A 24,031-nucleotide genomic window follows, 5' to 3' on the forward strand; every position below is an offset into this window, starting at 1 on the left:
CAGGTGATGCTCTGCCCACATAGGCATACAGAGCCTCTGCCTCAAGGCTTCAGGGGCCCAGGCTTGATCCTGCATGTGTGCAGTTTGCACATTCTCCCTGTGGCTGTGTTCCGCCCACGTCCCAAAGACATGCAGGTTGGGGGTTGAACAGCTGTTGTAAATTGTCCCAGTGTGTAGATCTGGTGGAGTTAATGGGAGTAAGCTGGGATTGATGTAGGATCAGTGTAAGTTAGTGCCTGACAGTCAGAGTAGACTCAGGGCCAAAAGGCTTGGTTCCAAAACAGGATTCAAACCCTTCGATAATCTGAGGGTCAATCAAATCTGCAATAATCAAAGCAAGACCCAGCAGTCCGGGAAAGGGTTAAATTGCAGTTTAATTATTGATTCTGACTTCCTGGGAAGGGCTGTGTCAGTTAACTGCTGTTGACAAAGACTGTACCACGCCTACTGCTACTGTGGCTGCTCCGAGCAGCTCCCGGGACATGCTCTCGACAGAATTCCCATTCTCCCACTCACCGGAAGATGAGAAATTCAGCAGAGGATATTTCCCCAGAGTCTGCTCTACCGCTTAGTGAGACCACAGCTGGTCCTGTGCTGTGTATTTCAACAACAAAGGCAGGGCCGTGGAGGTCACCTATGGACAAGTGAGGCATTTGACAAGATCCTGCATCTTGGGAGGTCCAAGTTAAAACTGATTGGATCCAAAATGGTCTTGGTGATAGGATAGGAGGGTAGTGGTGGTGAAAGGGTACTTTTTCTGACTGGAAGTCTGTGATCACACACACCACTGGGACCATTGTTCGTGACATGTGAATGGAGGGATGTTTAAGGTTACAGATGAGGTGAAAATGTGTGGGGTTGTGGCTGCCAAGAAAGGCGATAGCAGGATTTAGATCAAATAGAAAGTTTAGCAGAATGTGGGCAGGTGGAATTTAATCCTAGTAAGTGCGAGGTGATTCATTTTAGGAAGCCAACAGTAAAAGGACATGTAGAATAAATGTAGAATACAGAGAAACATTTAGGAAATTTGGGGTTAAGTGGCAAAAGGTAGATATCAGATTTGGTCATCAAATGAGAGGAAGAACATAGGAAATAGGAGCAGGGGTCGGCCATCCGGCCCGTTGAGCCTGCTCTGCCATTCAATAAGATCATGGCTGATCTGGCCATGGACTCATCTCCACCTACCTGCCTTTTCCCCTTAACCTTTAATTCCCATACTGTGCAAAATTCTATCCAACCGTGTCTTAAGTATATTTACTGAGGTAGCTTCTACTGCTTCATTGGGCAGAGAATTCCACAGATACATCACCCTCTGGGAAAAGCAGTTCCTCCTCATCTCCAACCCAAATCTACTCCCTTGAATCTTGAGGCTATGTCCCCTAGTTCATGCACTAGAAGAATGTGCATGAATTCAGAGTCCAGAGGAGATTATCCAGAGTGATGCCTGGATTTAAGGTCTTTAGTTATGGGGAGAGATTGAAACTGATGGATGTCTTGATGAGAGTAGAAAATTAGATGAAATCCTTGACCCATGGTAGAGATATCAAGACGAAGGCACAGGTTTACAGTGAGAGGAAGGGATTTTAAAGAGCACCAGAGGGGATGTGTTTTAGTGGTTGATACTTGGAACTTGTCAGAAGGTGGTTTGGGTTTGAGGAAGTGGAAGGGATTGAATTCAATTGCTACATTTAAGAGGTGTTTAGACAGACATCTAAATAGGCATCGTCCCAGTGCAGACCGATGGCAGGAGTGGGTTCAGGTGGGCATGAAAGTGTGGACTGAAAGGTCTGTTTCTGTACACTAACTTGTACACTTAACCCTGACCTCTCCATTATGTCAAATATCTTGCCTCTTGCTCTCTATTGGAGAGATCTTCAAGAAGTTATAGTAAATTCAGTAAAATTTCTCAGTAATGCTGAAACCTAGTCTAGGACAGCTAGGCTGGATCTAGAGCCAATGTCCCCAGTGACATGACTACCTGTTTTGTGTTCCAGGGGCTACAGGCCGACTTTCCTCAGTCCACAGGAAAGTCCACTCACTCTGAAATACATCTTCCAAAGCATGCATATCCCCTCAGACACGGGGCAGGCATGTCCAAACGCAGCTTGTTATAAGGTCTCACCAGAGCTTTGTGCAGTCCTTTGTCCCAACACACATGACCAAAAAAAACACTTCACCTGCCTTCCTATTGTTGCCTGTTATGTGAAGGAGCTCCCCAGACACCAGTTTCTCACTGTTTTACAGAGATTCTGCCAGATAATGGGGTGTTAGGAGTGGAACCAGGAAGTATTCACATGTTTATAGAATCTAGATGTTGCTAGCAAAATCTGGAATTTATTGCCTTTGAGAAGGTGGGGTGAGCTGCCTCCTTGAATGACTGCATTCCTTTAGGTGAAGGATCCCCACCCTCCAATCTGCTCTCGGAGCCATGGTACTGATGGCATTGGTCTGGTTGTTGGTGGTGAGCAGTGGAATGTGGGGAGTGTAGTCAGATGCCACTGGAGGGTGGGCTGTTAAGGCTCTTGTCGGAACTGGGCAATGCATTAAAATTAATTTTAAAGATGGGAGCTACAGTATCCCAAGCGGCTCCTCACACCTGCCCTGCCATTCAACAAGATCATGGCTGATCCAGTCCTTGGCATCACTTTCCCCAATTCTCAAGTCTCTGTCCATCACCATACACTTAGTGACTGCCTCCGTAGCTCTCTGGGGGTCAGAATCCCAGAGTTACAGCCGACTAAAATCGGCAACACCTCAGCAGCAGCCCCTGGGCGTACAGGGGAAACATTGCACAATGGGATCACTTATGCGTAGTATTAATGCTACAAATGTGGCAGGCAGAGGCTTGCAAACGGTTGGAATTTTCTGGACTGGTTGCCCTTGGCAGTTTGACAGTCAATAGGTGAACCGCACCCCCACCCTCAGCGGGAGTTTTGGTGGTGATCAGGGTACTGAACGCCAAGGACAGCTGGAAGGAGGCTCTGTGGGTGGGGATGGTCAGTGCGTTTACATCACTGGCAGTCACCCCATCCCTGATCAGGACCCCACCGTTGGCAGGGCCGAGGATACCGGCCGCCCGACACCCGTCCTCCTTTGTTTGAGGTGTGACTCCAGTCATTGGCGACATCTCCCTGTGACACCTACCGACCTGTTTACCAGACTCCCTGCGATCGCACTCACACCCTCCCTCCCTCTCTCACAACCCGGGGCCTCGGTGGATCTGCTGGCTGTGGGGCCACCTCACTCCCCGCATCGGTGGCCCGGGACCGGCCGACCGGCAAAACCAGCCCGGCGGCCGCTCGGTGAGCCGGGTCCGGGGATGTGCTACTCCCGTCCGAAACGGAGACCCGCCCCGACACCCCAGCCCTGCCCTGCCCTACCCTACCCTACCCGCCGAAAGCTGCGTGTGTGGCCGGACACTGGCGCTCTCTCTCTCCGGGGGAACGAGATCGGGTGACGCTCCCTCCCTCCGCTCGCTGTTGTTTTCTCCGCGGATCCTTTAAATTCAAGGTGGCGGACAGTCGGCTCCCAGGCGGCGCCGCGGCCCTCCAGGTGACGTCACCCAAGGGCGGAGCTTCTGTCGGAAGGGCGGGGCTTGGTCTGTGACAGGTAACGCTCGAGGCTGGAAGTGACGTAGAGGCGGCGCCGGTCGACCGGGTGAGTGTACTTTCATCGCGCTCTCCTTCTCACCCTCCTCATCTTCCCTCACTTTACCTACCTCCTCCTCCTCCGCTACCCACACCATCTCCAACTGCTGGTACCTTCCCCCTCATACCTCACACTCCTCCCCAAACATTTCCTCACCTCACCCACTACCCTCCCTCACTCCTCCCCAAACATTTCCTCACCTCACCCACTACCCTCCCTCACTCCTCCCCAAACATTTCCTCACCTCACCCACTACCCTCCCTCACTCCTCCCCAAAGATTTCCTCACCTCACCCACTACCCCTCCCTCACTCCTCCCCAAACATTTCCTCACCTCACCCACTACCCTCCCTCACTCCTCCCCAAAGATTTCCTCACCTCACCCACTACCCCTCCCTCACTCCTCCCCAAACATTTCCTCACCTCACCCACTACCCTCCCTCACTCCTCCCCAAACATTTCCTCACCTCACCCACTACCCTCCCTCACTCCTCCCCAAAGATTTCCTCACCTCACCCACTACCCTCCCTCACTCCTCCCCAAACATTTCCTCACCTCACCCACTACCCTCCCTCACTCCTCCCCAAAGATTTCCTCACCTCACCCACTACCCCTCCCTCACTCCTCCCCATGCATTTCCTCACCTCATCCACTACCCCTCCCTCACACTCCTCCCCATGCATTTCCTCACCTCATCCACTACCCCTCCCTCACACTCCTCCCCATGCATTTCCTCACCTCACCCACTACCCTCCCTCACTCCTCCCCAAACATTTCCTCACCTCACCCACTACCCTCCCTCACTCCTCCCCAAACATTTCCTCACCTTACCCACTACCCTCCCTCACTCCTCCCCAAACATTTCCTCACCTCACCCACTACCCCTCCCTCACTCCTCCCCATGCATTTCCTCACCTCATCCACAACCCCTCCCTCACACTCCTCCCCATGCATTTCCTCACCTCATCCACAGCCCCTCCCTCACACTCCTCCCCATGCATTTCCTCACCTCACCCACTACTTTTCCTCATTTCCACCACACTCTCCACACACCTCCTCATCTTCCATACATCCCCATCACCAATTTGGAAGACTTCCTATTTAAAATGATCCATACAGTGGCATGCAAAAGTTTGGTCACCCCGGTCAAAATTTCTGTTACTGTGAATAGCTGAGCGAGTAAAAGATGACTTGATTTCCAAAAGGCATAAAGTTAAAGATGACACATTTCTTTAATATTTTAAGCAAGAAAACTTTTTTTATTTCCATCTTTACAGTTTCAAAATAACGAAAAAGGAAAAGGGCCCGAAGCAAAAGTTTGGGCACCCTGCATGGTCAGTACTTAGTAACACCACCTTTGGCAAGTATCACAGCTTGTAAACGCTTCCTGTAGCCAGCTAAGAGCCTTTCAATTCTTGTTTGGGGGATTTTTGCCCATTCTTCCTTGTAAAAGGCTTCTAGTTCTGTGAGATTCTTGGGCCTCTTGCATGCACTGCTCTTTTGAAGTCTATCCACAGATTCTCGATGATGTTTAGGTCAGGGGACTGTGAGGGCCATGGCAAAACCTTCAGCTTGCACCTCTTGAGGTAGTCCATTGTGGATTTTGAGGTGTGTTCAGGATCATTATCCTGTTGTAGAAGCCATCCTCTTTTCACCTTCGGCTTTTTTACAGACGGTGTGATGTTTGCTTCCAGAATTTGCTGGTGTTTAATTCTTCCCTCTACCAGTAAATGTTCCCCGTGCCACTGGCTGCAACACAAGCCCAAAGCATGATCGATCCACCCCCGTGCTTAACAGTTGGAGAGGTGTTCTTTTCATGAAATTCTGCACCCTTTTCTCTCCAAACATTCATTTGCTTATTGTGGCCAAAAAGTTTTATTTTAACTTCATCAGTCCACAGGATTTGTTTCCAAAATGCATCAGGCTTGTTTGGATGTTCCTTTGAATCTTTTGAATAGAACCCTAACCCCCCCCCCCCCCCAATATCAGGTACTGATGCAAACAGTTAGAATGTTCTCCACGGTACATCTGTAGAAATTTGTGAGTGTCTTTGGTGACATACCAGTTCTCCTCCAACTCCTAATGAAATATAGCCACAGCTGTGCCTTCTTTGTAATTGCATCAATATGTTGGGCCCAGGATAGATCTTCAAGATGTTGACATCTAGGAACTTGAAACTGTTCACCCTTTCCTCTGCTGATCCCTCAGTGAGTTCTGGTGTGTTCCCTCGACTTCACCTTCCTGAAGTCCACAATCAGTTTCTTTGTCTTACTGACGTTGAGTGCTCTCATGTACCTCCTTGTCACCATCTGAAATTCTACCAGCTATCATTGTGTCGTTGGCAAGTTTCTAGATGGGGTTCCAGCTGTGCCTGGCTGCACAGTCGTGGCTGTAGAGCTGTAGGTGGGCACACATCCTTGAGGTGAGCCAGTGTTGTCGGTAATGAGAAGGTTTTATTTCTAATCTGCATAAACTAGTTTCCCGGTGAAGAAGTCCAGGATCCAGTTGCAAAGGGGGGTACAGAGGCTCAGGTTTTGGAGCTTGTTGATTAGAACTGAGGATATAATTGTGTTGAACGATGTGCTGTAGTCAGTAAGCAGTCACCTGATGTAGGTATTACTATTGTCCAGATGATCCAAGGCCGAGTGGAGAGCCTCTGATGGTCACTGAGGCAGCTCACCCTGCTCTTCTTGGGCAGGTGGGAACCACCAGTGCAGCAGTGAGAGATCGAAGGTGTCCTTGAAAACTCCGGCCAGTTGGATGGCACAGGTTTTCAGAGCTCTACCAGGTACACCATCAGGTCACCTTGAAAGATGTTCTGATGTCAGCCTCTGAGATGTAGATCGCAGGGTCAGTCACCAGATGCTGCAGGGATTCACACAGGCATAGTTTTATTCTCCCTTTCAAAGTGAGCATGAGACGTTGAGCTCATCTGGGAGTAAAGCAACCCAGCCTTTCATGATATTAGCTTTCCCTTTGCAGGAAGTAATAGCCTGCAAAATCTGCCAGAGTCCGATTCTGTCTCTAACCTTAATTTTTTCACTGGTAAAATGCCTATGGGTTTACCTGGACTTTGTGTATCATTCTGGATCACTGACCTTGAGTGTCACAGATTTATCCCTCATCAGACAATGAATCTCCTGGTACATCCACGGCTTTTGGTTTGGTATGTCCAGCAAGTTCTTGAAGGCACGCACTCATCCACACAGGTCTTGGTGAAGTTGATGACAACTGTGGCATATTCATTCAGATTCAAAGACGAATCTCTGAGTATTCCTGATGATAAGATGAGCTTCTCTCCTCTGTCACTGGAACTTGGATTTGGGAGAGTCTGGACTTGCCCTGGAGGAACAGACAGTCTCCAGCCGCTCTCTTGGGTGGAATAAATCTCTTGATTATGGCAGTTTACTGTATGAATTGACTCAGCCCTGTGGGACTGGATGGCCTGGGCCTGCTTTAAGATTACAACACTGCACCTGTTACTATAGAATCTGAGCAAGGGTATCAGTACTCTCATCTCCAAGCAGAGAGGTGAGGTCAGCAATTGGTGACCCCTCTCATTGTTGAATGTACATGGACATTGTGTCATGGCTTTGTGCAGCATGGAAAATAGGCCCTTCAGATCAACCAGTCCATCCTGACAAGGTACTGCCAAAGACCCTTGGCTCTCTATCCCTGTACCCTTCTGACTGTCATCATTGTACCTGCCTCAACCAATTAATTCTGTTTTCTCACCACCTTCTGTGTGGAAGAGGTAGCCCTTCAGATCCTTCTTGCATCACTCTTTCCTCTTGCCCTCTTGCTGTGTATCTCGCGCCTTGCTCCCCTCGCTCCCCACCCCTCTTCCCCCTCCCCCGCCTCTCTCCTCTCACCCCCTTGCTGTGTATCTCGCTCCTCTCGCCCCCTCGCCCCCCCACCTCTCTCCTCTCGCCCTTTTACTATGCCCTCTATGTTTAGACACCCCTTTCCTGGAGAAAAGACTATGACCATACACTATATTCATGCCCCTCATGATTTTATAATGTTACTCCCTAGCCTCTTTCTCTCCTGGCTATCCTGTCTCTCAAGACGTGTTCTGTAACAGATGAGCCACTTGTACATAGCAGTGCTGTATCTGGCAGGAAAATCTCTGACAGCCTTGTGCCCCTCTGGGATACCATTGTCTACATTACAAGGTTGGGGTGGATGCCCGTCAGGTCAACTCAGACCCGGAGAAGGCCTTTGATAGCATAGATATATGTGTATGTATGTGTGTGTGTGTGTGTGTGTGTGTATATATATATATATATATATATACATACACACACACACATACACACACACACACACATACACACACACACATACACATACACATACACACACACACACACATACACACACACACACACACACACACACACACACATACACATACACATACACATACATACACACACACACACACACACACAGACTAACGCATGATTTGGATTTAAGTGAGGGAGAGTTGCGCAGCGTCAGCCTCACTCTCTCTTCCCAATTCTCATCTGGATCCGGTGGCAAGACAGAGTCTAGATGGCTGGAGATGGGACTAGGCGCAGTGGATGACCAGAACATCTTCTGCGTCTTGTCCTGCTCTACACGTTCCACGACGCTTGCAGAGACCGCCTTCTTGACCATTGGACCTTCCATTGGTCTCATCCGCTCAATTAACTGTGTACACACCTAGTGTCAGCACCTGCCCCCAGTATTGCAGAGGTTGGGCCTGGTTTCATTGCCATGCAACGTTCCATTCAGTTGGACTTTGCTACACCACCTGTACTCTAGAAAGCTTCTGAGAGGAAAAAAACCTCTTTCGACAAAAGTCAATCAGGCAGTGTTCAGCACAGAATATCCTGGAGGCCCTGTGGGAGGAGACTGTATCTGTTAGATGGCTCCACAAGGTGACTCCATTCATTTGGGATAATGCCTCATCATTTGAACTTTCAAAGAAGTGCTAAGGTGTTGCGTGGCTGTTAGTGGGAAGGGGCTCTCCGTTATATTCTTCCATAGCTCCACCGGCTGTCCCTGCTACAGGTGGGACAGGTGGCTACCTCATCACTGGGTGGCCAGGAATGTCTGGCGAGGAATCCATTGGCCTTCATCGAGGTTTGCTCTGAGCAGCTGCATTACAAGGACTAGATAAGGTGGATGTGGAGAGGATGTTTCCTATGGCGGAGGTATCCAGAACTGGAGGGCACATCCTCAGAATTGAGGGGAGATCTTTTAGAACATGGGTAAGGTGGGATTTCTTTAGCCTGAGTGGTGAATCTGTGGAATGCTCTGCCACAGACTGCAGTGGAGGCCAAGTCCGTGGGTATATTTAAGGCGGAAGTTGATCATTTCCTAATCGGTCAGGGCATCAAAAGATATGTCAAGAATGCAGGTGTATGGGATTGAGTGGGATCCAGGATCAGCCATGATGGACTGGTGGAGCAGACTCGATGGGCTGAATGGCCTAATTCTGCTCCTATCTTATCGTCTAAGGGACTTTGATCTACGGGATGTTCTCTGGTACGCAAACTGAGACGGAAATTGACCGGCTGCTGGAAAATCATTAACTCACTGAAATCTCTCTCCCCACCCCCTTTATTCTGCCTGACGTGTTGGTCCTCCGGTGTAAGGTGATATCAGTAAGGAATGCTGCCAACTGGCATGCTCCTGTGCTCCTGAGGCAGAAGTAAATGCTGCTGAGGAAAGCACTGATATTTAGACTGGCTTTGCGAAAGCTCTATGGGAAGGCCCACCCTCAAGGCGGAAGATGTGAGAACAGCCTTGTGTGGCAATGGAGTTTGTGAGAGAGAAGTTTATGTTTTAGGGTTTCACCTTGAAACAATGTAGAATGAGGTACTGGTGCTCTGTTCAATAAAGCAGTGAATATCATCGTCTGTACTCTGACATGTCACAGTACGGTGGTGCATGTCAACGGACAGGATCTCTGTACCCACTTCCACCCACCAGCCTCTGATATTTCTGTCCTGGTCCCTTGGTCTGTGACTAGGACAGGGAAGTGGGCAGGAAGGTCATTGTGGATACTAACCACCCAGTAAGCTGCCTTTTCCAGAACCTTCCTCCTGGATAGTGCTGTAGGGCAATCAAAACAAAAATTCATGCCATCTTAACATTTTCTTCTCCCATGCAGTTAATTTGATCAACCATTCTAGTTAACCCCACCCCCATTACCATTCACTGTACTGTAAACACTTTAAACCACCAGTTAACCCCACCCCTCTATTACCGTTTACTTTACTGTAAATACCTTAAACCACCGTTTTATAAAGCTGTTTACATTGTAATTACTTCCTGGTATATATTGCACATTTTGACCAATAACTTCTCTTCTATATAATTCTTCATAATTTTTGAATACTGTTGTTTTTTGTTGCATGTCACGCCAACACACCACAGCAAATTCCTAATCCATGTAAGCGTGTATGGCGAATACAGTTGATCTTTGATTCTCGGGCATTCCCGAATTGTGTCTCTCCGCCATCGGCAGCCGGACTTCGAGCTCTGCCATTGCCTCTAACCTGCAGCTGTGGCTTTGTTCACCTCTTTGGTTGGGCCTCTATCCAGTTAGAGCCTGGGCTTGATTAGATGTAGGTAGTTACTGACTTGTGTGCGTCACAGCTGCCGGAGACCAGTAACCCCTCTACCCCCACGCCACCCTATCAGAGTGCATCATGACAACTGCTCTGACTGAAGTTTCAGAGTTGTGCATGTCATGGAAAACAGCCCCCTCCCAACCCTGGATATTCTCCCCATAACCCCCACCCCACCCCGCATTGGGAGGAAGGTACAAACGCCTGATAGCAGGAACCACCAGGCTGAAATACAGCTTGTTATTGGACAACCCCCTAGTGTGATAAAATGGACCCTTGACCTCAAAATCTACCTGGTTATGACCTTGCACCTATTGTCTTCTGCATTGCACTTTATTCTGCATTTTGTTACCTTTTTCTCTGTACTACCTCAATGCACTGTTGTAATGAAATGATCTGTATGGATAGCATGCAAGGTAGTTTTTCACTGTACCTTGGTACGTAGTATGAAAAACAATTCCCCCAGCTGTCCGTGACCAGAACTCCCATCCTTACTGTTGCTGTTGCCTCTGGTGTCTCTGCAGCTCTGACCTAGAACTCTGCTGGCCCGGTGCCATGGCTCTAGCTGGGCTGGTTAAAGGGTTGGCAGGCCTGTCTGTGTCCCTGGTACCCCGGCTTACCGCCCAGCTGACAGTGGGATGGTTGCGATCCCCAGGACTGTTCCTGCAGGAGGTGCCTCTTGCCTCTCTCCCATCACAGCGAGGGATTCACTGCTCTAGCGCCTTGAACAACAATAGGCGTGACTGGAAACAGCGCAGCAAGTACACAGTGCGTCCCATCGGCATGAAGAAGACTGGGGGCCGGGACCACACCGGTACGTGTGCTGGGGTAAGGGTCGGTGGGACAGTGGGCTGTTCAGTTACCTCAGTGGTAATCCATCCCCCACCCAGGTCCAAATCTCAGCCCTCCTCTCCCTCAGGTTTCCATTACCCAGGTTCCTGTCGTTCTCCCACCCCTCTACTGACACTCCATACTGTGTACCTGTCCCTTCCCTTCCTCCTGCCTGCATTCTCACCTCGCAGGTTCCTATCCCTTTTGGCCTCCCAGATACTGTGGTTGGGCTGTCGGTGTGTGTGGGACTCGCGTTCTCCTCAGTGACACAGTGGGTGGGGTGCATGGGACCTCCAGCTCTCCCTGGAGATGTGTTTCTGACAGCCATTCTCCCTGGTGATGATGTGGCTGGGGTGAGGGAGAGGGATGACTGTTTATCTCCCAGCTCTTCCCCGGTGACTGGGGGAGGTTCTGTCTGGATCTCCCAGTCTCCCCGGTGATGTAATGAGTGGGGAGGGGGCAGAGAGTGATGTGTTTGGGACTGGTGATTGGTGGGTGGAGAGTGTGTGTAGGACTCCCAGTCTCCCTGGTGATGTGATGAGTGGGGGAGAGTGACTGGTGATTGGGTGGGTGTGTAGGACTCCCAGGATGGGGTGTAGCTGCTCTGTGCGGGGACCATTTATCCCAGCTGTGACTGTGTTGCAGGGAAGGTACGAGTTCACGGGATTGGCGGGGGGCACAAGCAGCGCTACCGAATGATTGATTTCCAGCGACTGCGCTACCAGCCTGGGGCCGAGGGGCAGTCCTTTGAGGAGAAGGTGCTGGAGGTCCGCTATGACCCCTGCAGGTTTGTCACTGCGGGCTGAGGGAACTTGAGTGGTGAGGGATGGAGGGAGTGAAGGGTGTGAGGAGGGAGGTGTGTGGGCGGGGTCAGTGAGGGATAGGAAGTCGGAATTTGATGGGAGAGATGTCTGTGGGGTTGAGCTCAGGCCGGGTGAATCAGTCTGGAACAGTCCCGATGTGGTTGGCTACTGCTCAGTGGGGTCAGGATGGGATACGGTTCAGAAGATTGGCTTGGAGCAGTACAGATGGGATAGACTGTTCACTGGGTTGGGCTAGATGGTGGAGGGAGCTGGGATGGGATATTGTTCAGAGGGTTGGGTTGGGAGCAGTGAGGCTGGGACTGTCTGCTCAGAGGGTTGATAAAGCTGTCCTCTGCTAGGTCAGCAGATATTGCCCTGCTGGCCGGAGGGACCCGTAAGAGGTGGATCATCGCCACAGAGAACATGCAGCCTGGAGACCTGCTGAAGACTTCAGGCCACATCGGGAGGATGGCTGGTGAGTGTTTGGGCCAAGCCCCTTCCAGTGACAGGGTCAGAGTACAGGGCAAGGATCTATACAGGGACCTAGTCCCTGCACTGGGTGTTGTACAGGCTGGATCACTGCTTGTGCATTGAGCACCAGGGATTGAAAAGGGTGGGTGTGGGGAGGAACTTCCCTTCCATGGGTTGATTGAGAACCAGGAACCAGTATTTAAAACGGAGGTGAGACACTGATTTTCTCAGCAGTTGTAACTTGTTGCAGCTTGCAGTACTTCTTCAAGGCTGGTGGAAGCAGAGATTTTGAATATTTCTGCGGCAGAGGCAGATGATTCTTAACAAATGAGCAGGTTGAGAGTGCAGGTGAGGTTACACTTGATCAGCTATGATCATTAACGGGTAAAACAGATTCAGAGCTGAGTGCTTAGAGTGGGTGGTGAAAACTAGGTGCCAGGTGTATTGGGGGAAGGGGGACAGATGTAGGAAAGTATAAGGGGTGAGGGAACAGATATGTAAGTGCAGTGATGGGACCTGATATTCCCACAGTGTCGGCCCGTGAGGGAGATGCCCATCCACTTGGAGCCCTACCTGTGGGGACATTGCTAAACAACCTGGAGCTGAAGCCGGGACGGGGTGCCCAGTATATCCGGGCTGCAGGTCAGTGTCAGCAGCCGATCTCCTCACAGCCCTACCCTCCACTCAGACCCACAAACCCAGCCCTCTTTGCACCTGCTCCGCCCACTACCTGTACCTCGCTCTGTCCTCTTGCCCTCTCTGTACTATCCCCAGCAGCCCGGCCTGGAATGTCTCACTGGCAGCTGTTCTCTCCTGCAGGGACCTGTGGACTCTTGCTGAGGAAGGTTAACGGAACGGCCATAGTCCAGCTGCCCTCCAAGCGCCACGTTCAGGTAATATTACCCCCCCCCACCACCCCCTTCCCCTCGCCCCTCTCCACCTCCCTTCTCTCTCCGTCTCTCACATACTCCCTGTCTCCCTACAGGTACTGGAGACCTGTGTGGCCACGGTGGGTCGAGTCTCCAATGTTGCCCATAATAAGCGGGTGATTGGAAAGGCGGGCCGGAACCGCTGGCTGGGCAAGCGGCCAAGCAGTGGTCTGTGGCAGAGGAAGGGTGGTTGGGCAGGCAGGAAGATCCGGCCCATTCCTCCCATGAAGAGCTACGTGCAGCTGCCAGTGCGGGGGTCTGCGGGCTGAGTGGGGGGGGGGAAATGGTCCCCCCAAAATAAACTGGTTCACCAGAATCCCCTGTATTCCCTGTCTGTGTGTGTGAAGGGTAGGGCTAAGGGTGGTGGGGAAAGAGGTCCCATACATATGTACACTGACCCTTCACTGAGGGATAGGTCCCACATATGCACTAACACTGAGTGGGGGACTGGAACTGCACACTGCCTCTAACTCTCACTGGAGGATGTGTCCCACACACTGACACTCACTGAGAAATAGGTGTCTGTCTCATGTACACGCGTGTGCACGCATATGCACACACACCCTCATTGGGGATGGGTCACGCATGTACGCATGCAAACTCAATGATCCAAATTTACAAGTAATGAGTTTACTTTCTTGGCTGCATCATTTGAGCCAACTGTTATGTACAGTCATGTTCTTAAACCAGTCCCCTTGCACAGAACTGAGTCCTGAGGGAACTGTTTCAATTTGTGGAGTCTGAAATCAGTGACCAGTTTGGAGTGTTTTTTTTTGAGTGCTAAGTATATTCTTGTTGTAAATAGTTGAAGTTAAACCTGCTGCAGAGTATCTGAATCGAGCCCAGCACTGTGAATGAACCCACTCCTTGGAAGAGTTACTGCAGAATGAAACCCAGAAAAGGGAATACTACAACATTTGGAATACCTGGCTCGTGCCACCTCAATTTCGAGGGTCTGTAGTTGATGCCCTGAGGAGACCTTCAATTCCAGGGATGGTGCTCTTGTGGGATAAGAGGCGATGAAGCTCCCTCACATTTACAGGTACAGGTTTGATTTACTGAGTCCGACATATACTGACTGTACCCGGATTCTAAAGAGATCCCAGAGCAGTGGAACACTGCACATCTAACACCACTAATGCAGGAAGAAGGGAAGGAGAACCCAAGCTATGGGCCAGTTAGTCTCAAATCAATCTGTGGAACAAGGCTGAAGCAAGAAAATGATATGACAATTGAAAAGTCAGCATGATTTTGTTGTCTGTGGATGGAACGTGTACTCGTGAAAGGGAACGAGTGGGTGTGTTTGGGTTTCCAGAAGATATTAAATGCCAGTTTAAGGATAACTGCACAATGTAACAGCTCATATGGTTGAGGTAACATATGGGCCCAGAGAAGGGTCTGGCTAATGGAAAATGGCAATGGGACGAGTAACTGATTTTCAGCCTGACAATCAGTAACTCACTGGGTACCACAGAAAAGATCTGGGGCCTTTTTTGGCTTGTCATTTTGGCCCAGATTTCTGTTGTGTTAGTATAGTCTGACCTGGTGAGCAGGTCTCATAGCTTTGCTATTAGAAATGCATCATATGATCCCAATGACTTCTACATTAACCAACCTGGTCTTCCTCCCATCAGATATCTTTCATTTATTAAACCCACCCCTCCTTCCCCCAATGTTTCTGCACCGAAATCTGGTTTTTGGTCTGCAGAAGGCTCTTGGATGTGAAGTGTTGATAGTTCCCCTCTCCATGGATGCTGCCTGACCTGTTAAAGGGTTTCTGGGATTTTCTGTTTAATTTCATCCTGAGCATCGGTAGGTTTTGATTCTCACAAAATTAATTGTCAATTTTAGCAAGGAAATGAGGTTTAATAAGGATTGGCTTTTGTCCCATAGGTAAGGAGTGTAAATGTAAGGTTTTGAAGCCATTTTACAGGGGCTGTGGTGAGACCACACCTGAAGGATTGAGTACAGTTGTGTAAGGAAGGATGAGATTGTCTTGTAGGTAGTGGGAACAGGTTTACTGGGTTGATGAATGAAAGAGGCTGAAACTCAGTGGAGTTTAGAAGATTGAGAGTGGATCTTTTTGGAATATCTGATTGGGAGGGAAGCTGACAAAATGGGTGTAAGGGGCTGCTACCCGAGTAGGGTATTTGGAACCAGGGGGCACAGGTTCAGTTTGATGTCACCCATGTCAGATGGAGATGAACTTTTCCCCTCTGGAATTCTCTCTGCCCAGAAGTGGTGGGGGTTGAGTCATTGTAGAGACTAACAGGTATTTAAATTATAAGGGAGTTGAGGGGAGTGGGGAAAGTGATGTCAGAGACCAAGATTGGATCAGCTGTGGTCTGAATGAATGGTGGAGCAAGCTCCAGGGGTCAATGCTCTTTGCTGAGGTTGTAAAAATATTCCAACCATTCTGGACAGTGGTTGTGGGGAATTTGGTGGGCTGAAAGTTTTTGCTTTTTACGTATTCCTGTTGTAGAGTGGGGCCTTGCTCTGCAGGCCAACTGCCAGTGGGGAAAATGGGTTGCTTTTGATGTGGATGGTAATATGGAAAGGTGTGGTTCGTGTTGACCCTGTGCTTCATTCACCAGATCCACCCCTGCAGCAGGGAGATACAACTCCCAACACTTTTATTTCAAAGTTACAAATTCATGTCTTCGACAACCTTCTGGAAAGTGCACGTGTGAGAGCTGTCAGAGCCCTTGTAGTCTGTAATCCATGTAGAGGAAGTGTTCTTAAATTAAAAAAAAATGTCAACTCTTTCCACCGGCAATTAAATAAAAAAAACAGAGCTGAGTGCCGGGGTGGGAGTTATTCCACAGGAACCGGTCAGGCAGTGGGGCGCAGAGTCTGATCCACATCCAGTGTCACGCTGTCTTGGAGTAGCCGAATATTCCCACAGGGAAGTACTTGACGTGAGTGGGCCACTGAGCAGCCAGCTGGAAGAATTTCACATCATTCCACTCCACGCCATCGATCGACACTGCAATAGAGGGTGTGAGGTTAGACAAAACCTGACACAGGGAAGGACACTTCCATCTGGACATTGCGAGCCTGGCACAGAAGGGCACGTCAGAATTGGGAAAGGAGGTACAGAGGTGAGCAAAGCTTGGAGTCCTGGGCTTTAGGCACATGAGGACGGAGACAGTGGTGGTCAGTACAAAGAAGTGCAGTACACACAAGCTCTGCCAGGGCAGGAAGAGCGTGGCTCAGCCATCGGGGTGGGCTACAGGCAGGGTATAGAAGTGGGTGGGCAGATGCAGACAGGGGTTCTAGAGTTCTAGGACAGGCTGCATGTGGTGGGAGAACAGGGATAGATCAAAGATAATGATCATGGCTTTAGTAAGGGGAGATGCTGTCTATGCTTGGGTGGTGGGGGTGGAGATGCGTCTCTAGCAAAGGAGGTGCGCTGTGAGGCAATCCTTCCCTCTGCTAGCCTGCAGGTCACCCTTGGGCAAGCTGTAGCACCTGCTTAGCCCCTGATCAGGGTCACGTGAAGCCAAGGGAGCAGGTGGTGCATATCGCAAGTCCAGGTTATGTGACCAATGATGCTGGGCAGGCAATCTCTGAAAAGTATTGATAATAGTTGGGGTCACCCATCTTATTAAGACATTGCCCAGAAGGTGGCAATAGCAAACCAATTCTGCAGAAAAATTTGCCAAGAACAATGATGGTCATGGAAAGACCGTGATGCCCACGTCTTACAACACCGCACATAATGAACGAACTGAATATGCAATTTGACTGGCTTACTCAAAGAATATTAGACCATATTGATAAGAGTACTGTGAGGCATTTGACAAGGTCCCACACGGGAGGCTGGTCTATGGCAAGTTGGAAAATTGGATCCAAAATTGCCTAGTAATGGGAGGGAGCTATATAGTTATACAGTACAGAAACAGTCCCCCGTCTCGACTTATCCGTACCAACCAAGATCCAAACTAGTCCATTTTGCCTCCATTAGGCCCATATTCCTCAAGCAGGGGTTCCCAGTCTGGGCTGCACGGACCCCTTAGTTAATGGTATTGGTCCTTGGCGTGAAAAAGGTTGGAAACTCCTGCTCTGAAGCTTGCTTGTCATCTGGCCTTACAATCAAGCCAGAAGTAAAGATTTCAAGTATTATTGATTCTGTGCTAAATTTCAAATTTCTTAATATATTATTAAGACTGCATTCTTTCACTTAACGAGCATTGCAAGAGTTCAATTTCCTATAACATCTCAAGATGAAGAAAAATCGATATATGCTTATGTTTTTAGCCAATTAGACTATTGTAAAGTAATCTTTTCAGGACAGCCTAAGAAGGATATCACAAGACAAAGGAGCAGAAGTAGGCCATTCGGCCCATTGAGTCTGCTCTGCAGCTCCCCCATGAGCTAAACTATTCACCCATCTAGTTCCAATTTCTGGCTTTTTCCCCATATCCCTTGATACCCTGATTAATTAGATACCTGACAATCTCCTCCTTAAACACCCCAATGATTGGGCCTCCACAGCTGTATGTGGCAACGAATTCCACAAATCCACGACCCTCTGGCTAAAAAAATTTCTCCTCATCTCTGTTTTAACTGGGTACCCTCTAATTCTAAGACTATGGCCTCTTGTCCTGGACTCACCCACCAAGGGAAACAACCTTTCCTCATCTACTCTGTCCAACCCTTTCAACATTCGAAATGTTTCTATGAGATCCTCTCTCATTCTTCTATACTCTAATGAATACAGTCCAGGAGCTGACAAACGCTCCTCATATGTTAGCCCCTGCATTCCAGGAATCATCCTCGTAAATCTTCTCTGAACTCTCTCCAACATCAGTACATCCTTTCTAAGATAGGGGGCCCAAAACTGCACACAGTATTCCAAGTGAGGTCTCACCAGTGCCCCATAGAGCCTCATCAACACCTCTTTACTCTTATACACTATTCCTCTTGAAATGAATGCCAACGTAGCATTTGCTTTCCTTACCGCCGATCCAACTTGGTGGTTAACCTTTAGGGTATCCTGCACGAGGACCCCCAAGTCCCTTTGCACTTCCAATTTTTGAATTTTCTCCCCATCTAGATAATAATCTGCCCGATTATTTCTTCTTCCAAAATGTACAACCATACATTTGTCAACATTGTATCTCATCTGCCATTTCTTTGCCCACTCTCCTAAACTGACTGTCTCTCTGCAACCTTTCCGTTTCTTTAACATTTCCTGCTTCTCCACCTATCTTTGTGTTATCCACAAACTTAGCCACAAAACCATTTAATCCATAATCCAAATCATCAATATACATCATAAAAAGAAGCGGCCCCAACACCGACCCCTGCGGAACACCACTAGTAACCGGCAACCAATCAGAATAGGATCCCTTTATTCCCACCCTTTGCTTTCTGCCTATCAGCCAATGCTCCACCCATTTCAATATCTTTCCTGTAATTCCATGGGCTCTCATCTTATTTAGCAGCCTCATATGCGGCACCTTATCGAAGGCCTTTTGAAAATCCAAATACACAACATCCACAGCCTCTCCCTTGTCAATCTTATTTGAGATTACCTCAAAAAGTTCCAATAGGTTGGTGAGGCAGGATTTTCCCTTCATGAAACCATGCTGGCTTCGGCCTATCTTGTTATGCACCTCGAGGTATTTCATAATCTCGTCCCTGAGGATTGACTCCAATATCTTTCCAACTACTGATGTCAGACTAATAGGTCTGTAATTTTCTTTTTGCTGCCTCCTTCCTTTCTTAAATAGCGGAACTATATTTGCGACCTTCCAGTCCTCCGGAACCATGCCAGAGTCTATTGATTCCTGGAAGATCATTTCCAATGCTTCCACAATCTCCAAAGCCACCTCCTTCAGAACCCTTGGGTGCACCTCATCTGGACTGGGAGACTTATTTATTCTTAGTCCACTTAGCTTCCCAAGCACTTTCTCTCTAGTAATTCTTGACTGTACCTAATTCTATTCCCTGATATCTCTGGCTATCAGGTATATTGCTCATGTCTTCCACTGTGAAGACTGATGCAAAATACTCACTCAGTTCCTCCGCAGCCTCTTCAGCACATAGGATGATTGCATTTCTTTCTCTAATGGCTAGAAGATCCATTTTGCTGAATTGGAAAGAGATTAACCCTCCTACTGTATTTCATTGGTTTTCACAAACTATGGGGTGTTTGAATTTGGAAAAAATTAGAAGTGTGGTTTATGACCCTTCCATTAAATTTGAAAAAACTTGGAGGCCATTCATTCAGCATTTTCATATGATGCAATTTGACCATTTCCAAACTTGTTTTATTTCTCTGTACTGTTGGTTGAGAGGAATGGAGTCGTCGACACTAAGGTTTTCTTCTTTCCCATTTTTACGTTGTTAGTATTGCCCAAGTATTGACTAATTCTGGTTAGTTTAGTTTTTTTGGGGTTGGGGTTTGTTTTTTTTCTATTTTTTTCCTTTTTCATGATTTTTCTTCAGTTTTTTTTTTGCCCTGTATTATTCATTGTTATTCTACACGATTGGGAGCTTTGTCAATTTATACTATTTGGTCTTACAATTACTCATTTTAAGTGTATCTCCTACTATTTGTATTATTGCTATGTTATGCTTTAATTCTATGAAATTAATAAAAAGATTGAAAAAGAAAGAAAGTTCCTCCGCCATCTCTTTGTTATCCATAATAATTTCTCCAGCATCATTTTCAATCGGTCCTGTATCTACCCATGTCACTCTTTTACTCTTCATATATTTAAAAAAACTCTTAGTATTCTTTTTTATGTTAATCGCCAACTTCCTTTCATAATTCATCTTTTCTTTCCTAATGACTTTCTTAATTTCCTTCTGTAAGTTTTAAAAGTCTTCCAGTCCTCATTTTTCCCATTAATTTTTGCTTCCTTGTACGCCGTTTCTTTTGGTTTTATTTTTGCCTTAACCTCTCTCGTTAGCCACATTTGTGTCATTTTTCCATTCATAATTTTCTTTTTTCTTGGAATATATTTTTCCTGCATTTTCCTTATTTCTTGTAGGAATTTCATCCAATTCTGCTCTGCCATCCCTCCATTTAGCTTACTTTTCCAATCAACTTGGGCCAGTTCCTCTCTCATACCACTGTAATTTCCCCTGTTCCACTGAAATATCGATACACCTGATACCAGCTTCTCCTTTTCAAATTTGAAACTGAACTCAATCATATTATGATCACTACTTCCAAGGGGTTCCTTTACCTCCAGCTCCCTAATCGCCTCAGGTTCATTACACAGCACCCAATCCAAAACAGCCAGTCCCCTGGTGGGCTTCTGGACAAGCTGCTCCAAAAAGCCATCCTGTAGGCATTCTACATGAATTGGCTGTAGCTTGTTCAAAATGCAGCACCAATAATTGTAACCAAAAAAAACAAATCAATAAATTCTGAGCACATTTTATTGGTTTTGGCATCATTACATTGGCTGCTAGTGTCCTTTAGGATCAATTTTAAAATACTCTTAATTGTATGTAAGGTTCTGATAATCCAGCTCCTCCATATATTTTGGAGTGTCTATCCCTTACTTCCCTAATCATAATCTAAGATCCACAACTACTGGTTTGCTTAGTGTTCCCAGAGCCAAGTATATATTAAAAAAAACTGGTGATGGAGCCTTTTGCTCTTGTTCACCAAAAATCTAGAAAACTCTACTGACTGAGATACTCCAGGCTAGTACTGTGGAACATTGCAAAACACTTTTTAAAAAAAAACACTTTTTAAATTTTTGGCCTACTTGTAGGATTACTTAATGCCTGTTGACATTGATTACATTTTATTCTAAATAATGTTTCTCTTATGATTTTTAATTTTGTCTCTTTTATGACTTGATTTATCATTTTAATCTACATAAAGCACTTTGAGCCTGTGTATTAATGCATGAAAAGTGCTATGTAAATAAAGTTGTTATTATTTATGCATGTACCTGTCCTAATGTCTTTTCAACACTGTGGTTGTCTCTGCCTCTAATACTTCTTCTGGCAAAGGGGGATGATGGATGTTTGTCTTTGTGACTGCCTGTGATCAGTGGTGTAACACAGGGATAAGTCCACACCCTTGCTGTTTGTTATCTACATCAAGGATTTGGATGTGAATGTAGGAGATATGATTTAATGTGTTTGCAGATGATACGAAAATTGGTTTTGCTGACAGTGAGGAGGACAGTCGTACACTACAGGATATCATTGAGTTGGTAAGGTGGGCAGAACAATGGTAGATGAAATTTATTCCTGGTCAGTGTGAGCTGATGCGCTTTGTGGGGGGGACTAATGAGGGTAGGATATATATAGTCCAGGGGTCCCCAACCTTTTTTGCACCGCGGACCGGTTTAATATTGACAATATACTTGCGGACCGGCCGACTGTGGGGGGGGGGGCGTTCAAGCAGGGTTAAACTCACCTCAACATGTCTTTTACAGTTAGGGTTGCCAACTTTCTCACTCCCAAATAAGGGACAAAGGTAGCAGTCAAATACTAGACACTTGCCCCGAGAAAGACTACCATGACCATGAAGCCTTGCGCGGGCTCCTGTGTGCGCATGCGTACCTTGCGGCTGCGCGTACGTGCCAATTTTTTTTCCCACAAATCGGTTTCGGCTTAATCTTCCCGAGTATACTGTACATACATTATTTCTGCTTTATGTAGGCTGTGTATTTATCATATCGTTCCTGCTTTTACTATATGTTAGTGTTATTTAGGTTTTATGTGTTATTTGGTATGATTTAGTAGGTTTTTTTTGGGTCTGGGAACGCTCAAAAATTTTTCCCATATAAATTAATGGTAATTGCTTCACTTTACGCCATTTCAGCATGAAAGGTTTCATAGGAACGCTCTACCTTAGCGGGGGAAATACGGGACAAGGGCGGTCCCGCATGGGACAAACCAATTTCGCCCAATATACGGGCTGTCCCGGCAAATATGGGACAGTTGGCAACCTATGTTCAAGTTCAACAGTGCGTGACAGGGAATGAGGAAAAGGTGCAGCTGATTCGTATCGTTTCCTCACGGCCCGGTGGTTGGGTCCGCTGATCAGTCAATGGCCCTGAGGAACTGAAAGACCTTGGTTACAAGTCCAAGGATCTCTGAAGGTGCCAGGGTAGGTAGATACGATAGTGAAGAAGGCATACAGGATGCATGTCTTCATTAACTGGCATGGAACATAAGGGGAAAAACCAATGTTTTTGTACAAAATATTGGTTAGATCACTGCCAGAGTACTGCGTGCAGTTCTGGGCCCCATACTATAGGAAGGACATGATGACATTGGAGAGGGTGCTGCATGGGATGCAGCAGTAAGTTATGAGGAGAGGCTGGGCTTGTTTTCTTGGAGGAGGATGAGGAGAACATGATTAAGATGCACAAAATGATGAGGGAAATAAGCAGGGAAAATAGTAGGAAACTGTCAGAGGTGTTGACAAACTTAGGGGAAGGAGAAAGAGTTTTGGAGGGCATCCGCAGAACTTTTTCATCCAAATGGTGGTTGGCATCTGGAACACACTGAAGGGGTGGGTAGAAACAGAGACTCTTACAACATTTATGTACATCGAGGAATACTTGAATTAAGCCAGAGTAGGCTAGCAATCGAGTACTATAAATGGAATTAGTGTAGATGAGGACTTGATGGTCAGCATGGATTTGCTAGACTGAAAGGTCTGATTTCTGTGCCATGACCATGAAATATTCACAGTTTACTAAAATCTGGCCCATTTCTGCAGGGTCCTCCCTCCACAACCTGCTTCAGTGCAGCTGCTAGTGAGGACCTGGGCAGCTTCTCACCTTTTAGCATGGTCTGCTGGTGTTTGGCAGTACAGATCAATCGACTGATCCCCTCGATCACCTGGCTCTTTGAGTCCAGCTCCTTTTCCCGCGGCTTCTTACTCAAAAACATCACTGCAAAAGATGAGTCCACAGTCAAGAAGGATGCAGTGAGGAATGCAAAAGACAGTGTGGGCCAGCGGTATGGAGGGTGAAACAGTCTGGCTCAGCGGTATGGAGGGTGGGACGGTCTAGGTCAGCGGGAAGGAGTGAGTGAGTTAGTCTGTGTGCGAGAGACAGAATGTATGGGACAGTGTGGGCCAGTGGGATGGAGGGTGAAACAATCTGGGTCAGCGGTATGGAGGGTGAAACAGTCTGGGTCAGCGGTATGGAGGGTGAAATAGTCTGGGTCAGCAGGAAGGAGTGAGTGAGTTAGTCTGTGTACGAGAGACAGAGTGCAGCAGAGTGTATGGGACAGTCTGGGTCAGCGGGACAGCACACGACCTTGAACATAATGACTGGCTGGGCTACCTGTCCTATGTGCCCCAGAAACTCTGACCTGCTGGACACAGGATATTTTTCACTAAACCATCAGACATTTGCCCCATTGAGACTTTACAGGCATGTTGGTTAATTGTCCTCTCCCCTTCTCTGCAAATTATTATCCAGTGGCTATCTTATTCCCCAATGAAAGCAAACAATTGTGGATGCTGGAACTGAAACCTAAACACGGGATGCTGGAAATATTCAACAAAATGGGTAGTGTCTGTGGAGAAAGACACACAGTTAATGCTTCCAAGAAAAATAGTTCTGGTGAGAAGTCATCATTAGTGGTTTCTCCCCCTACAGATGCTGCCTGATCTACTGAGTCTTTCCAGCATTCCGTCTTTGAATTCCCTGTTGGATTGTGTTCAACAACCTTAACAAACTGCCCGTTCCATACATCAATACTTCCCTAAGGAAGTGTCCTTTTCTGAG

The 24,031-nt window shown here is 47.5% G+C and overlaps 3 protein-coding genes across 11 annotated transcripts in view; 1 reads left to right on the plus strand and 2 right to left on the minus strand.

Moving 5' to 3' along the window:
* Positions 1-3,545, minus strand: part of klc1b (kinesin light chain 1b) — a 73,916-nt gene extending 70,371 nt beyond the window's left edge. For all 3 annotated transcript variants that reach the window (XM_063040468.1, XM_063040470.1, XM_063040471.1), the window contains exon 1: positions 3,391-3,545. The gene's annotated coding sequence lies outside the window, so the exon portion shown is untranslated. The remainder of the gene's footprint in view (positions 1-3,390) is intronic.
* A 48-nt stretch (positions 3,546-3,593) lies between these two features.
* Positions 3,594-13,582, plus strand: mrpl2 (mitochondrial ribosomal protein L2). Of its 4 annotated transcripts, XM_063040472.1 has the most exons (8): positions 3,594-3,657; positions 4,925-4,981; positions 10,795-11,084; positions 11,747-11,888; positions 12,264-12,379; positions 12,907-13,017; positions 13,195-13,268; positions 13,361-13,582. In XM_063040472.1, the coding sequence occupies exons 3-8, from the start codon at positions 10,826-10,828 to the stop codon at positions 13,571-13,573; spliced, it is 915 nt and encodes a 304-aa protein (XP_062896542.1). In that variant the 5' UTR covers positions 3,594-3,657; positions 4,925-4,981; positions 10,795-10,825; the 3' UTR covers positions 13,574-13,582. The 4 variants fall into 4 exon arrangements, with proteins under 4 accessions (XP_062896542.1, XP_062896543.1, XP_062896545.1 ...); XM_063040473.1 differs by lacking the exon at positions 4,925-4,981 and having other exon boundaries at positions 3,639-3,657; XM_063040475.1 differs by lacking the exon at positions 3,594-3,657 and having other exon boundaries at positions 4,925-5,007.
* A 2,570-nt stretch (positions 13,583-16,152) lies between these two features.
* The window catches only part of zmp:0000000755 (phosphofurin acidic cluster sorting protein 1), a 287,020-nt gene continuing 279,141 nt past the window's right edge, over positions 16,153-24,031 (minus strand). For all 4 annotated transcript variants that reach the window (XM_063040467.1, XM_063040465.1, XM_063040466.1 and 1 more), the window contains 2 exons: positions 23,075-23,188; positions 16,153-16,290 (listed from right to left, as the gene is read on the minus strand). In XM_063040467.1, coding sequence (XP_062896537.1) covers positions 16,175-16,290; positions 23,075-23,188 — 230 coding nt within the window. In that variant the 3' untranslated portion in view covers positions 16,153-16,174. The remainder of the gene's footprint in view (positions 16,291-23,074; positions 23,189-24,031) is intronic.

This window comes from Mobula hypostoma, chromosome 2 (assembly GCF_963921235.1).
Source record: "Mobula hypostoma chromosome 2, sMobHyp1.1, whole genome shotgun sequence".
Classification (NCBI taxonomy): domain Eukaryota; kingdom Metazoa; phylum Chordata; class Chondrichthyes; order Myliobatiformes; family Myliobatidae; genus Mobula; species Mobula hypostoma.